The sequence below is a fragment of the Alosa alosa genome, chromosome 14 (assembly GCF_017589495.1).
Source record: "Alosa alosa isolate M-15738 ecotype Scorff River chromosome 14, AALO_Geno_1.1, whole genome shotgun sequence".
NCBI lineage: Eukaryota > Metazoa > Chordata > Actinopteri > Clupeiformes > Clupeidae > Alosa > Alosa alosa.
The window spans coordinates 15,321,042-15,335,668 of NC_063202.1; the positions used below are offsets into that span (position 1 = coordinate 15,321,042).

General features: G+C 41.5%; 1 protein-coding gene across 2 annotated transcripts; it reads right to left on the reverse strand.

Moving 5' to 3' along the window:
* Positions 1 to 931: 931 nt before the first annotated feature.
* nr1h3 (nuclear receptor subfamily 1, group H, member 3) lies at positions 932 to 14,621 on the reverse strand. Of its 2 annotated transcripts, none has more exons than XM_048262856.1 (11): positions 14,448 to 14,621; positions 11,471 to 11,668; positions 10,177 to 10,257; positions 8,844 to 9,059; positions 7,739 to 8,005; positions 7,016 to 7,221; positions 6,629 to 6,808; positions 6,119 to 6,218; positions 5,722 to 5,835; positions 5,491 to 5,585; positions 932 to 4,447 (listed from the first exon to the last, which is right to left on the reverse strand). In XM_048262856.1, exons 3-11 carry the CDS (start codon positions 10,217 to 10,219, stop codon positions 4,301 to 4,303), a joined length of 1,368 nt encoding a protein of 455 aa, XP_048118813.1. In that variant the 5' UTR covers positions 10,220 to 10,257; positions 11,471 to 11,668; positions 14,448 to 14,621; the 3' UTR covers positions 932 to 4,300. The 2 variants fall into 2 exon arrangements, with proteins under 2 accessions (XP_048118813.1, XP_048118814.1); XM_048262857.1 differs by lacking the exon at positions 14,448 to 14,621 and adding an exon at positions 13,902 to 14,419.
* Positions 14,622 to 14,627: the final 6 nt, after the last annotated feature.

A 14,627-nucleotide genomic window follows, 5' to 3' on the forward strand; every position in this document is an offset into this window, starting at 1 on the left:
CCAATCTACTTCCTCTGCATTAAGATAACATATGGAATGTTAAAAAGGAAGTCTTGTGGGGCCAACTATGATGCTGATAATGGAACTCTCTTGAAAGGGTCCATAGCCATTTAAACTTGGGTATGTCAACCATATATTAACAGGCCAAACATTCATTCAAGGGTTCAGACTTTTGATCAGGGAAATTTGGGTGACTTTCATTATTATTCAAAAAGACCACAATATGTGATGATAAATGGCATCTCCTGACCACAGTGCCTAAATAAAAAAAAAATGTTTTGCTTGATCAGTCATATTTTCCTAAAAGTGTCCCAGGCAAACTTTAATTGAGATAAGGCCTGCTATGTAGTGTATTTACAAAGTGTATTTACAGAGAGTGCATTATAATAACATCAAACCAAACCAAGTCCAGACCTTATTAATTTGTCGATATTCAAGTCATTTATATGGTTGGAGGAGGGGCCTCTAACTCCATCTAGACTGACTATTCAGCTAAACTCACAGAACAATTTTGACCATGGACTTTGGTAGCCTATGTAAAAACTAGATGTCTGTTTAATCGTCAAACATCAAGTTAGGGCACTAATCCCCACCTCATAGTGTTCTGGTCATTTTCTCATATCAAAGTGAAACTGTTCAGTGCTGTCAGGTTAAGTTAGTTCCTTGAACACAAGAAGCACCACTTTAGATAGCAAAATATTGGTAACGTGGGGGAAGGACTTAAAGTTTCCACAAACAAGTGGGATTTTCAAATGAGTGAACCGGCTATGGCCAATAGATGTGGAACTTTAAGAATGTTTTTTTTTTTTTAAATTGAATGAAATCCTTGTCTATTTAAACTAAATTAAATAAAATGGTTCCACTGTTTTAGTTGAAAGTTGAAAACTGGGTGTGCCTAATGTGTTTTGTAATAAAAAGACAAACACGTTTATTAGTTTCACATTTCAATCCAGTATATTTCTGTAAAAAGAATAATAGATGTACTTAGTCTCCTACGTCTTTCAGCGTTTAAACAAACAAATATATACTCTGGCAGAACAATATATATTTTTTCGCCTTTTAATTTATACATATAAAGCAGTGTATCCAAGGACTTAAGGCGTTAACACAAATTTGCATCTCTATGCCCACATCGTTTGATGCCAGACCATGAGAGTTAAATGCATTAGAATAGAGGCTCTACACAGCAGGGTGTATAAATAGATGATAAATCATTACAATCAACATTTTATTAACTATTAGCAAATGAAAATTAAATTTCCATGTTAAGCAACAACATATCAATTCAGAATGAGGAGGATCACAATTGGATACTGGAAACATTATTTTGATCACAATTCTAAGATTTTTTTTCTTTTCTTTTGGCTGTGCAAAAAAGGACCGCCATCAACCTGGATTTGAATCATTAGTCAAATATGACAAAATGACTGCGGTATAAGTGGATTAGTACAGTACAGAACTTGAGATAAAAATAACATTTCAATAAAAAAAAAAAAAGTTACATTTAGACCAAACAATGTTGAATGTGACATTGGGGTTACTGGGTTTTGCACTGCAGATCTTAGGTCTCCTGTGACCTGATATTTAAGCACAAAAATGGTGTAGATTGCCACACAATTAACCCATGGCTAAAATGATTAGAGATCCTTGAAAATAAAAATGTTTAATTAGTGAGGTTTTAAGGAAAGAGAGATCTGTACCTGCAGACTCCTATAATAAGGACACGGGTTGATGCTTGCAACTACTGACATGATAGGACTGTCCTGTACGGTCTGCACCTTTGGTTAAGTGTGCAGTGAATGACTGTGGGTAAATGAACAGAAACTAAATCATAATAGAGCCTCTTAGAATCTGATTTGATAACCATGTACAACAGCAAAACACTCCTGACGACCTTAAGGGCAACCTTACTGTCCATAAGAAAGTCACTGCAGTCAGTCTACCTATAAGGAAAGTTTATGATAGGAATGACCTCAAAGTCCCTTGCTGTGGAGGTTATGTGAGGTCAGATCAGAGTTTTGAACTGTTGTGTTCCTGACATGAGGACAGGATAACCTCCCACTGATTGCTCAATCCCTCATCACTATGTTGCCATTGACATCCGTGCCAATCTGTCTGAGTGTGCTGTAGGTGAGTCAGTCTGTTCTGAAATGTCCATGTAGCGACTGAGTATAGAGGTAAAAATCTGTTTGTCAGCATTCAGAATTTTGAATTTATTGGTTCTTCAACCAACACCACCCACTGCGTCACACCAAATAAGAGCATCTGTTCAACCAACCAAGCCAAAGGCAAATGTAGTTCAAGAAGAGTAGCATTCACTGTTATTTTTAAATGATCAATCTGACCAATGAGCTCTTCAGTCACCTGAAACACTGTTCAGAGATGTTAACAACCGATACAGATCTTCTCTTCCAGTTGTTTAGAGCGAGGGACAGGCAACACCAGAAGACAAGTATCTGTAATTACTACTTTCTAGATCACAACAGCTTTTAATCAGGGATAAGAGAAGATGCAAGAAGCAGAAGCATGTTGCAAACACAAGAAAACAAAAACAAAAATTGACACAGAGCAATTTGTGAATAAATGCCTCTCGTTCCCACACACTGTACTGTAAAAATGCCCAAGATTCGATTACTCTGAGGACTAGGAGAGCTAAGATGATGACGCTGGGATGTAAAGTCAGCTGATTCCCAGTTTAGCGGAGATCTGAATTATACTCCGGCTGCGATTAGTACATTATTCTCATTCTTTGAGAACTAAGGCTATGTACAAACTCACATTTACTATGGCTCACCAGTGTGACCCCACAACACTTTGCTCCATTATACAGTAATAAATATACTTATTATTTGACTCGATGTTTATTACCACCAACTATGGCAAGACGTAATCCGGAACAATAGCATTTCTTTAAGAAAATGTTCTGCTATTTTTTGCAGTTAGCAAAGCAATTTATAGCCATCATAATTCACCAGAATCGTTGATTAGTTGTTGTGCTATGTTGTTAATATCAGGATATTAATAAGTCAAATTATGGATGATGCCGGACACCAGAGACACACACACATACCCGAACCTACTGTCCTGACTGTGTAGAGTAGACTGTGTAGACATGATGGTTAATCACTGATTCTCAAGCAAATCAATTTGCAAAATAATTGCCACGCTAGAGAAGTACCTAACTTAGGACACTCCTGATCAAATGAACGCTTACACTGGATGGAGACAAAGAGGTGGTTGGTTATGTAAACATTGATTAAAATACGTCTCTGCCAAATATTCTCTCCTGCTGTCTATGCTCCAGTGAGCTGTTGCGAGTCAGTCTGATGATGGGATCACCACTTCAAGGCTTACAGTAGCTCCTGGGCTTTGAGAAGCTTGTGTGTGTATAATCATTCAGTAACCCAGACCAATGCATAAGTAGTTGTGCAATATTGATTGTATTGTGTTTTTCACAAACGAAGACTAATGGATTGTATTGTATATGCATGAAGAACCATGCAGGAAACAAGTTGAAATAAACATCTAAATCGCCCTACTCCTCAAATCCATATATGGTTCTTTTTTTTCTTCTTTTTTTCTCAACAGTGGCATAGCACCGCGAGTTCCTTTTGTAAGTAGTAAAAACAGGGCCATGACTGACACTGTTGGAAGTCTCACCTACAATCTAACGTGTAGGGAACCCGACAGCTGGCCAGTTTAGAACCCCATTAGAACATGGAGCCAGAACCACTAGAATTCACGTAGAGACATCATACCCATGCTGTGGTTTGGAACAGGGAAACCACTGACAAGACCTGCTTGAAGCTTCTTTTGACAATTAAAATGGGGAATAAAAAGCACACAAAAACAACTGTGTACATATCATTAACAGTCGCTAACCTTGGGGAGTCAAGTCAAGCTCAAAAAACATCTGGCACCACCACAATCCCAGGTTTCCCCTCAGTGGACTGGGCCATTCACATTCCGGAGACGAGTTTCAAAACAGGTCAGGGTCTCCCTGTGACACTTGCGATCCCATATTTCAACCACACAAAGGAAAGATCCATCTGTGGGATATGTCTCCGTCCTGAACACAAAGGGGCAATAATAATAATAATAATAAAGAAGAAGAAGAAGAAGAAGAAGAAGAAGAAAAAAAGAAAGATGGTACAAAACCAGCTCCTTCAACCTATATTGATAATCGAGTAGTCAGCAGTGGCCCAGGAGACACCTTTAGCATGGGTGCCCACTCTCCACACTCAGAGTTCAGTCTTACGGGAGCCCCACTCTTAGACCAAGTGTTAGTGACCACCACCGGTCATTCGTGAACGTCCCAGATCTCGGAGAGCAGTGGCGGCAGTTTCTTGTCCTGGAGGCGCAGGGCAAACACTTGCTCTGAGTGGACGCTGCTGAGAGTCCGCAGACTGACCAGCTTCATCAGCATGCGCGGAAACATCAGGTGGTCCTACACACGAGAGGAAAGAGGAGGGAGGAGGTACACAGATGAAAGCCTCCGCAGTCACAATACCATACCACACATGTTGAAAGCACAGATAAGTAATCAAAACATACTGCCACATAAGGCCAATTTACAGTCCAGGCGACAGGTGTCGCTTGACAAAAATGAATTGCTGCCAACAGATGTCGTGAAGCTGCAGGCTTTCATGGTCCAGCGCAAATTTGTCAAATAGAATGTCTGCTAGTTTCTATAACAACTAGGACATTATTAACGTTACAGGTCACGGAGAAACAAAAGTAAATAGACATACACTGTGACCCTGGCAATACATAATAGAACTGGCCACGGCAATACACAATAGAACTCAAACTCCAGTAGAACACTGAGTTGATATCCAATCATTTACATTTAAATTTACATTTATTCATTTAGCAGAGGCTTTTATCCAAAGCGACTTACATATCTCAATTATATTACAAGGGCCATAGTCCCCGGACCAACTTAGGTAAGTGCCTAGTTAAGTGCCTTGCTCAAGGGCACGACGGTGGAAGCCGGGTATTGAACTGACAACTTTTTCAGGCTACTGCATGCTAACCTAGCTCATTAGCCACTAGGCTACCACTGCCACAATCAGAGTATGTGACAACGTCTGCACGGTTTCAAATGTTTTTAGTACACAACAAGCTCTATGACACCCCAGCAGACAGAGGTCGTGTCGCTTTTACATCATATTTTGTAGAGCGACACTTGTTGCCTGGTCTATAAATTGGCCTTTAAAAACACACAATATGCTTTTAAAATAATACAAAATAGCATAATCAATGTAGCTTGCATTTCATTGCCACAGAGGATGTCTATGGCTATTAGAACGCAAATACACAACCATCCAGGTAAAACCAACCAATGCTGGAATTCACAGCCTTGTGTAATAGTGAGAGGTTAAAATGATGGTGTAAGCTCTTCAACATGACTACTAGACTGCAGATGTTCTGGAACCCTCCTGAGGCAATGCAGAGAAACCACCAGGAGGTGGCAACCCACACACTTACCGCTGGTCTCTTAATCCTGATGTATGAATGCAGCAAGTCTACATACGGCTGTTGGAGCCTCTCCACTAAATCGTGGTCCTGCACATTGGGCCGGTCTAAGGAATAAAAAAAGAAGGTTTCTGTACAAGTCTTTAAGTAGTTATGAGTGAGTTGTGCGTTATGCGTATACATACAGAGGATACTCAACACAGGTAAGTGTGGCATTCAACAGAATTGCAGCTGCTGGCTAACCTGCAGAGAAGATGTTGATAGCAATGAGTAGGGCATATTCAGCTTCATCCAGATGGAGATCATTCATCCCCTTTGAAAACTCAAAAATGGGGTTGATGAACTCAAACTGTAGACCTGCAGAGAAGATGTTTTACTTTTTCAAAACCTTCAAGTACAAATACAATACAATACCTAACAAATACCAATATAATACAATACGATACCTTGAGGAGATAATTGTGGGCTTTAGGAAAAACTGATTTAATGGATCTATCAACTGATCAATTCATTGACATAATAATGGACAGATTAAGTGACCATGAATATAATTGTTAGTTGCAGCCCTATTTCCATCAGCAAGAAAATTAAGTACCACATTTTGCTTTGGTTTTGAACCTTGTATTCTCATTTTCCTGACCTGCTTTGGCAAAGTCGTCCTTGTTGTAGCTGAAATCCTTTAGGAAGGTGATGCTCTCCAGGGCGGGGTCGTATCGCCGTGACGTTTCTAGCAGCATGATCTGCAAAACATGAAAACGCATCTCAGAGCTGGTGATTGGCCAAAACATATGAGCCTGCCACAACCAGACTGCATTCACCTTCATTACTGTGGTCTGGTGCTATTCTACTGGATACAAAATGGGTTACAGAGACGATAACTCCTTCACATACTGTTTAAATTTGCTCTGACAACAGCTCCCCTCTGCATAGCACTTCCACATCGCTATTTAATCCCAGTGAAACATCAGATGAAATGCATCTGGTTATAGCCACTAGCCAGTAGACAGAAGTACAGACCTGAGGCAAAAGAACCCACACAATCTGGCTATGCTAAGATATTTCTTGTGAACATCAGTGAAAGAGATGTACATTCGCACTGGTCACTTGATACAGCTGAAGCAACTGACCGCTTGGAAAGATGATTGCTAACCTCAATGGTGGAAGTCTTCAGCAAGGCGATTTGGTCCTCCCGGGTCAGCTCCAGGAAGCCTGGCAGCTGCTTAGCAAAGTCCACTATCTCCTGCACGGACATGATGGCCAGCTCGGTGAAGTGGGCAAAGCGCTGCTGCCGGACCTCTCGGTTCAGAGGGTCCTGACTCTGAGGCCACGGCTGTGAATGGGGCAGAGCGATCTGATCAGACATATGGAGTGTATCTCAAAAACTTTGAATATCATGGAAAAGTCCATTGCCCTGCCAAGACAGAGAGACTAAAGGCTCAGCAAACCATTGCCAGTGTTTTGATTTAATTAGCTGATTTGAGCCCATCTCACGTCGACAGTTCTGTATAACAAAGTGCAGTGGTGGTCAGTAACTCACAGTGACTTTGGGCCGCTCCAGGAAGGAGCGCTTGTTGCACTGCTTCTGCATGGCCACCAGCTTCTCGATCATCTCCTGCTGTTCGGGCGCCAGCGGGGGCACATCGGGGATGGGGTTGGGCGTGACCACCGTGGAGGTGCGCGCCGTCTCCTCCTCCTGCTGCTTCTTCATCTTCTTCACGCGGATCTGCTCCTCAGATAGAACACCTGCACACCAGACGCGGGCCGCACACAGTCTCCGTTACACTTCCTACTGCTCACGATAGGGCATATCCAACAACTACAAAGATTAGACTATGAGCACAGTACACACACTCTTAAGTTATCTAACCACAGAGGCAAAGACTGATACTAGCCCTACTCACATCCTAGCTTAGCAAATGAAGAGTTCCAAAACGCTATAACACCATTTTTAAAAACAGTAAAAAATCATGTAATTTAATTGTGTATTTCAGGTAATATCAATAAAATTGCAATTGTGTTGTTTTGATTGAGTAAAGATACATCAAACAACAATACCCAATTACTTTCACTGAAATTACTTGGAAAACAAAATGTAAAAAAATATATTGATGAAAATTCATTAAAATGGAGGATATAGCATTTTGGAACCAAACTCTTCAAATGTACTTATGCGAACACTGGAGCTGGCTACATAGAAATGAGAGGCATGTGTAGTGCATGTAAACGTGGATATGGGGGCATCTCTCCAGGGTACACTCACACTGCTCGAGCATGCCCGCCTCGCGGCACTTGCGCAGGCGGCACTGTTGGCACTTGCGGCGCATGTACATGTCCATCTCACAGCGGCCGCTGTTCTTGCAGGCGTATTGCGCGCCCTTGATGACACTGCGGCGGAAAAAGCCCTTGCAGCCCTCGCAGCTCAGCACGTTGTAGTGGAAGCCCGAGGCCTTGTCGCCACACACGCTGCACACCTCGTTGCCCAGCATCTTTGGCGCCGGGCCCTTCTTCCTCTTCAGCGGCTGACCCTCTGCGGAGACAGACAGTGTTTAAAAAGAGGAAGTCCTGTCTCTTTGCTGTCTTCCGCTGATGGAAAAAGCAGGTTCAGGCAAAAAAAAAAAAAAAAAAAAAAAGTCCCTTCTAGGACTGTGTGAACCATCTGGTTTTTGCTAATGTCTGCGCTTCTCAAGCTGAGAACACAGCCTGCACTACTGTGGGAAATCGGATGGTTTAGTTTATGAAGGGAACAAGAGAAATTAAGGCTTTTCCCACCTCTGCTTTTTCAGCTACAGTGGACACAAACTGCCAAAGATTTGAAACTGTACCATATATTCTATTCTGTATTCTTTAACCATGTATTCTATTATGTGGACATTCAGAAGTGAAGAACAGGTTCAAAGATGACTCCTAAATGAAAAGTCAAAGCAGTTAATGAAATTAGCTGAGCAATCATTTGAGACTACCGGGACTATAGAGGAGTAGCACTCTTTAAACTGAATTTCACTTGCAGAATGTGTAGACTCCTGACATGACTAAGCGCTGAGGGACTTACAAAAAGCTTCATGTTTGTTGTTTCCTTTTTAATGGCCGTATTATAATAAAATTTGTCTGTTTGTCTTTGAATAATCTAACTACTAACATTGGCAATTCCTCAATGTGAAACGTCCTACCTTCCTTTTCTACTTTTCTAAGTCAACACAAAACAAAAGGGTGTCGTCTTAAGTGTGAAAAGACAGACCTCTTGGCACCAAGCGTGTGTGAGTGCCTACTTTCTGCTTTCACAAACCCTCATACGTACACAGTCAAACCAGTACGGCTGGTTCAGGTTACTGAGATCACCCTCTAGCTTATAGGTGACTCCTTCTTACCTGCGTGAGCTGGTGGCGGGTCCGCTGCAGGGTCGCCTTTGATGTCACCGGGTTCCATGACCAGTGAGCCGGGCAGCTCCCCTGCAGCATCGGAGAAGGGAGCCTGGGTGCCGAGGGATACGAGCTGGACCTCGTGCTTTATTTCTGAGGACAGGCTCTCCTCGCCCAGGCAGTCAAGCTGCAGTTTGTCATCTCCATCAAACACCTTACCGTCCCCTGCAGAAACAATCACATCTGCTGTAAGCCCCTGAATCCAGCATTTCTCTAATGTCGGCTTTTAACCACCCTAAAAATAATTTATGCCTTTAAATGGGGCGGTGGTAGCGTAGTGGAGCTAGCATGCAGTAGCCTGAAAAGTTGTGGGTTCGATACCCGGCTTCCACCGTTATGGCCTTGAGCAAGGCCCTAAGTTGCTCCAGGGACTGTGGCCCTTGTAATATAATAGACATATGTAAGTCGCTTCTATTAAAAAAAGTGTCTGCTAAATGAATAAATGTCAGGGTTGTGTGAAAATAACTTATGAATCTACATGGCAGTACATTGTTTTCAGGTTTGTCTTGACAAAGTTCCATATACCGGTACTTCTGTATGCCATTGAAATGCATTACTACAAAAGCTACTGACCAACCTATGTGAAATTGCAAAATTTGACACAAATAAATTGGTTTGCTGATAACATTAGTACAGCGGAAACCAAGTGACGAAGGTATACAGCAAAATGAACTGTATTTGATTACAAAATAAGTTCTCATAATTTGTCGCATCATCGTCATCATCTGTAGTTTAACAGCTCAGTGGATAAGGCACAATAATCACCACAGGCTGAACCGTTAGGGTTCCAGGCTTCCAGGCAGACTACACCAGGCACACAACTGAAGAGCTCCATTTACAGAGAGTAAAAATTATTTTAGAAGACTGGTCTACTTTTTTCAAATGTACGCACCATCACGTCTAGCGTAGCCAGTTTCAGCATACGTTCCTTAAACGGAATACGAATTACGAGCCTGGTGTAGCCTGCCTGGTCCAGACTGTAAATGACAAACTCTAATATACTCTACTGAAGTAAAAAAAATATATCACTTTATACGGTCCCATGAGACTGACTGCTGTAGTTAGTCATGTATTTCAAAACACCCTTTTAGTTCAGCACATTATACCATAGTGTAGCATATGAAGATGAGGCACACTGATATGCCTTTAACAAGAATAATTCGAAGCGTATTTTAAATAACTCCAGGCACAGAATAAAAACATTTTCAATTTAAATACTAGGAACGTGTTCAAGTGCTGAGATTTGAAAGCAGCTCACAAAAACAACATGACAGTCTCTTACCATGACCAACATCTGTGATATCAGCCGTAGTAAGGGAGGACATCTTCTGCACAACAGCTTGTCATAACGAAGACTCCACGCCTGCAACAGCGGCAGAGGAGAGCATCGATTTATTTGATTATTTGAATATTCATTAATTTGAAGTGATCTCTGCCTGTATTTGCTGCTGGCTAACTGTGGAAGTGGACTTCCTTCACTGCACCCTTGACCATAAGCTGCACTCTGAACTCCAACACCACACATCAAACAATCCACCCATTTAAAGCCAAAACAAATTTAAATGCAAAAATGCAAAGCTTGTTCATTTTTATGGCTATTACTAAAAATGACCTTTAAAAGATGACTGCCACACATTGTGTTTCAGTAGCAACCTGTTATCATTTCTGATAAATCTTAACACCTTTCTAAATATATCTTTTGGAAATAACAGTGGAATCCCCAAATAAGAATCATAAAATAGAGTGCACACCCACATCAACAGATTCCAGGGTATGTCATAGGTTCATACTGTTTTCAAATGTAATGTAATCAGAGTAGCCATGATACTTTGACTCACTTTCAATAGAAATATTCTACATGCACTGACACATAACAAGAATAATTCAAGACATTTGTAATTTTCCCCACATTCAAAAAAAAAAATTGTCACGAAACTGGCCATTACCATTACTGGTACTCAAAGGACTCGAAGAGTCAGCTTCTCTCAGACATCTTATTAGTCCTGTGTCTACTCTCCAAAGTGTGTTCATCAAATATTAACAAAGTATTAAAAATATTTATTTGTGCTGTATGTTATCTTGAATAGCCAAAGGATAGGATAGGAGACAGCCATGTGCTGGGTCTGTAGATAACTGGGTTAGAGGTGCACTAAATCTGTGACAACTGGGTTAGAGGTGCTACACTCTGTTGACAGTTTAGCTATGTTAGAGGTGCAATAAACCTTGGCAGTGAGAGTGAGTTTCAACAATCTGCCTTTTATTGGAGCAATGGCCTCATTTATGTACATAGCAACCATAACCACTGCTTCTACCATAAAACTAAATGAAATAAAACAGAACCAGTCTGTAAGGGTCTAAGTGTCATTCCACAATACATCTGTTTACAAGTCAAACATAACAGACACTGACCATACACTCACTTCAACACACCAGTTTATGACTGAATAAAGCATGGGGGTTAGTTTTGTTTAGAGATGTGAAAATATTCATGCGAGCTCCAAACATGTGGCAAGAGAGATAGAGAGACAGAAAGAAGAAATACGAGAGAGAGAGAGAGAGATGAAGTCACGGCCTACCCCTGAAGTAATGTCTTGTTATTGGTAGGCCATCTTGCCCTCGGCTCTCAGGAAAACACACGCTGCTTTGGCTGTCAGATGCAGTCAGTGGGTGTCCAACTGCAGGTCAGGCAGTCTCACAGTGAGAGGCCCAGGAAAATGAAATCCTCCAATTTGTCTCCACAAGTAGAAAACCTTTCCACACAATCCTGTGGGAGGCTAAAAAAAAAAAGAGGTTGGTGCAAGAGGGCAGAAGAACAAGAGGGAGGGAGAGGTTGTATGTGTGTGAGAGAGAGCGCCAGAGAGAGAGGGGGGGGGAGAGAGAGACAGAGAGAGAAGGAGGGAGATTTTGTATGTATGGGGTGGGGGGGATGAGAAAGGGAGGGAGAGTTTGTGTGTGAGAGAGAGAGAGCTGAGGTTACTTTCGGTCATTCACATGGCTTTGAAATCCCCACGGGCCTGGAGCTCAAGTTGTTTCCTGTTTGAGTGTCTCCCTCCTCCTTACAAAACACTCTCGCTTAACAACACATACACCTCCATGCCAGCTTCACCTCACACAGCGCTGCAGCTTAACATAGAAAACCCTACTCTTTATGCCGTGAAAATGAATCCCTCTTCTACTGACTGAAGAGGTGAACATACAGTTTGTGCCTACTGAACACCTCTTTAGTGAGCTTGTTTGCTGAACACAACCTGTCTGATGGTTCGACATCTCTACTCTCAGTGAGGTTTCCTGTTCACATATAGGGAGTCATAGCAGCAAAGGCTTCTGGGTAAACTTTTGTTATAAACACTGAACCACCAACTATGTGCTGTCATAGAGATTGAAGAAACACTTCTTAATGGTGACAGGGTTCTCTTAAGTTGTCTAGCATCAGTTACAGGAACCAGCGTAAGTCTCTTTGTTCCCATGGCAAGTGCAGCAGAAGCAGCTAATTAGCTTTAAGAAGGCTCCAGGACATCACAGGTCAATTTGCAGTTCCCAAGCAGTTCCTGTGTGCTGCCTGGTTTTAATTAACAGGTATTGCCTGCGTTCATGGGGTGCTGTGCTGCTCTTGGTCACAACTGTCCCACAGCTGCATCAGATGTGTTGCATCTGTCGCGGGCCATTCCCAACACTTCGGCCAGGCAGACCAAGGGCTAAAGTCCAGCTTATGTCACCATCCTAAACCATGAAACCATAAGGCTGCATCAAGGCAAAAAAGAGAAACTCTAAATGCTGTGACCTTTTATCTTGTAGCTTTTAAGAGCAGGAAACTCATCTGCACTGTTGATTCACTCATCATTCTACCATGCACTGGATCGGTTCATTCCCTTGAAAGCATGAGTCAGTCTTTTGAACCGTAATACCTTTGACCTAAAGTAACCCTTGCAGGTTACAATTTCTCCCTCAATGTTCTGTACAACTTATCAGTCTACAGCTACCTTTGACCTGGAAAAGACACTCTTAGTACATTCAAAGCAACCTGCATACTCACAACCACAATACTAGCTAACAATAAGACAGCCACAAGTTAAATTTCATTGCTACTTTACAAAAAGGACTGTTACAATATGTGAAATCAATCTTCAGTGCCATGCAAAACATGAAATCAAATCTGTCAATGCATAAAACTTGAGTGAAAATAAAATTGCTCTGAGAATGAATGAATCAAGACCAGCTGACAAAAGCAAGACATCTGGATTAGAGGGGAAGTTGCCATTGCCAAATATGATCCTCTACAAATATCTGAAGTCATGAGTAATTTAAGGAAGGACCGCTTTCCCTAAATACAAATCTGATGTAGTTTACCCCTGGCACTAAACCATGAAAGCCCTTTTGACTGGTAAGTAGCTACAGTTTCGGTACCTCGTTTGGATTCACGTGTGTGTCAAAGTACACGAACTGGACGTGATAGGGACAGATTTCCCCTCGGGAGACAATGGCGAGGTCCACGCTCTCGGGAAATTGTTGCCAGTCGTGTCAGTATTCAAGAGAGATTGCCCGTATACTATGCAACTAATAACCAACATTGTTTAACTAAGACCGTAATAATAGTGTGTTCAATGACGACAAGCAAAGCACAAACAGGCCTCTTCCGAGACCGGTTTTATCCAGACAATACAACGAACTTTTCACACCACTAACTCAACACAATCGCTAAGTTATCCTTTAAATAACTTTGAAAAACAATTGTGTTAGCTTGTTGACCATATTCGTCGTCTCAAGTTTCTTAGCTAGCTAACGTTACTTCCGTTGTTTACATGGATAACTTTGATGGTGTGTTGTAACATTTGGCCACAATCCATGGGCTTAGCATACCTTGCTGGCGACAAGGAATTAATTACACAATCAATATTCACTGAAAGCAACATTTGTCACAGAATTATTAATACTTTACCGTTAACCTGTAGCCAGTGCTAGTCAACAAACTTTTGGTTCACAACATACAAGCAATAACGTTACACCAACCTTTTGCTGTCAAGCTAACATTAGCCAGCCACCTTTGCTTAGCGTGAAACAAGCCACTGTAATGACATTAGCTTGCTTGCTAACGTTAGCTAACAATTCTGAGCTCTTTGCAAAGTTATTACAGATGAGAAGCAAGCCAATTAGTCACTTCTGCTGTATAACATCATAGGGACTCCGCTCATTAGTTACTCAGCTGAATCTCTGCTGATAAACGATGTTACTGTCAACTAGCTAGATTGTCTTGTTTACTGTTAATGGCCAGCTTTAAAATGATGCCATGTCAACAACGTTAGCATAAAGAAGCTGTCGACACTCACAAAGAACAGTAGATGCTAGTCTACATTGCAAGAGTAAAACTGCCCCGAGAATTCTGATAATGATGGGCAATGACAACAAATGTACAGGATACAACGATGTGCGGAACATGAAAGTCCAAACTACGAATAGCTAGCCGAGTTAACGCCTCTCAAGTAACATTTTAGCTACAGCTAAGCTAAGCTAGCAGCACAAACTCGTACCTTGTCGCTAACATTAACGTATACATACCTGGATTTGGAGCAGACCTTTTCTCGTGGTTCTTAAAACGATGGGTTATCACCAGCACAGTTTTACAGGAAGAAAACCGACAATACACTTAATAGTTTCGCATACCATATTTTAAAAACACTGTTAATGAAATCGAGTGTTACCAAAGGCCGATGGATAATGGTGTCACCAAATAAACTA

Excerpts from the sequence above, each read along its gene's own strand:
- nr1h3 (XM_048262856.1), bottom strand. The coding sequence starts at position 10,219 with ATGTCCTCCCTTACTACGGCTGATATCACAGATGTTGGTCATG. Across the intron at positions 9,060-10,176 it reads TATCACAGATGTTGGTCATG|GGGACGGTAAGGTGTTTGAT; the intron begins GTAAGAGACTGT and ends TTGTTTCTGCAG. Across the intron at positions 5,836-6,118 it reads GGACGACTTTGCCAAAGCAG|GTCTACAGTTTGAGTTCATC; the intron begins GTCAGGAAAATG and ends TCTTCTCTGCAG.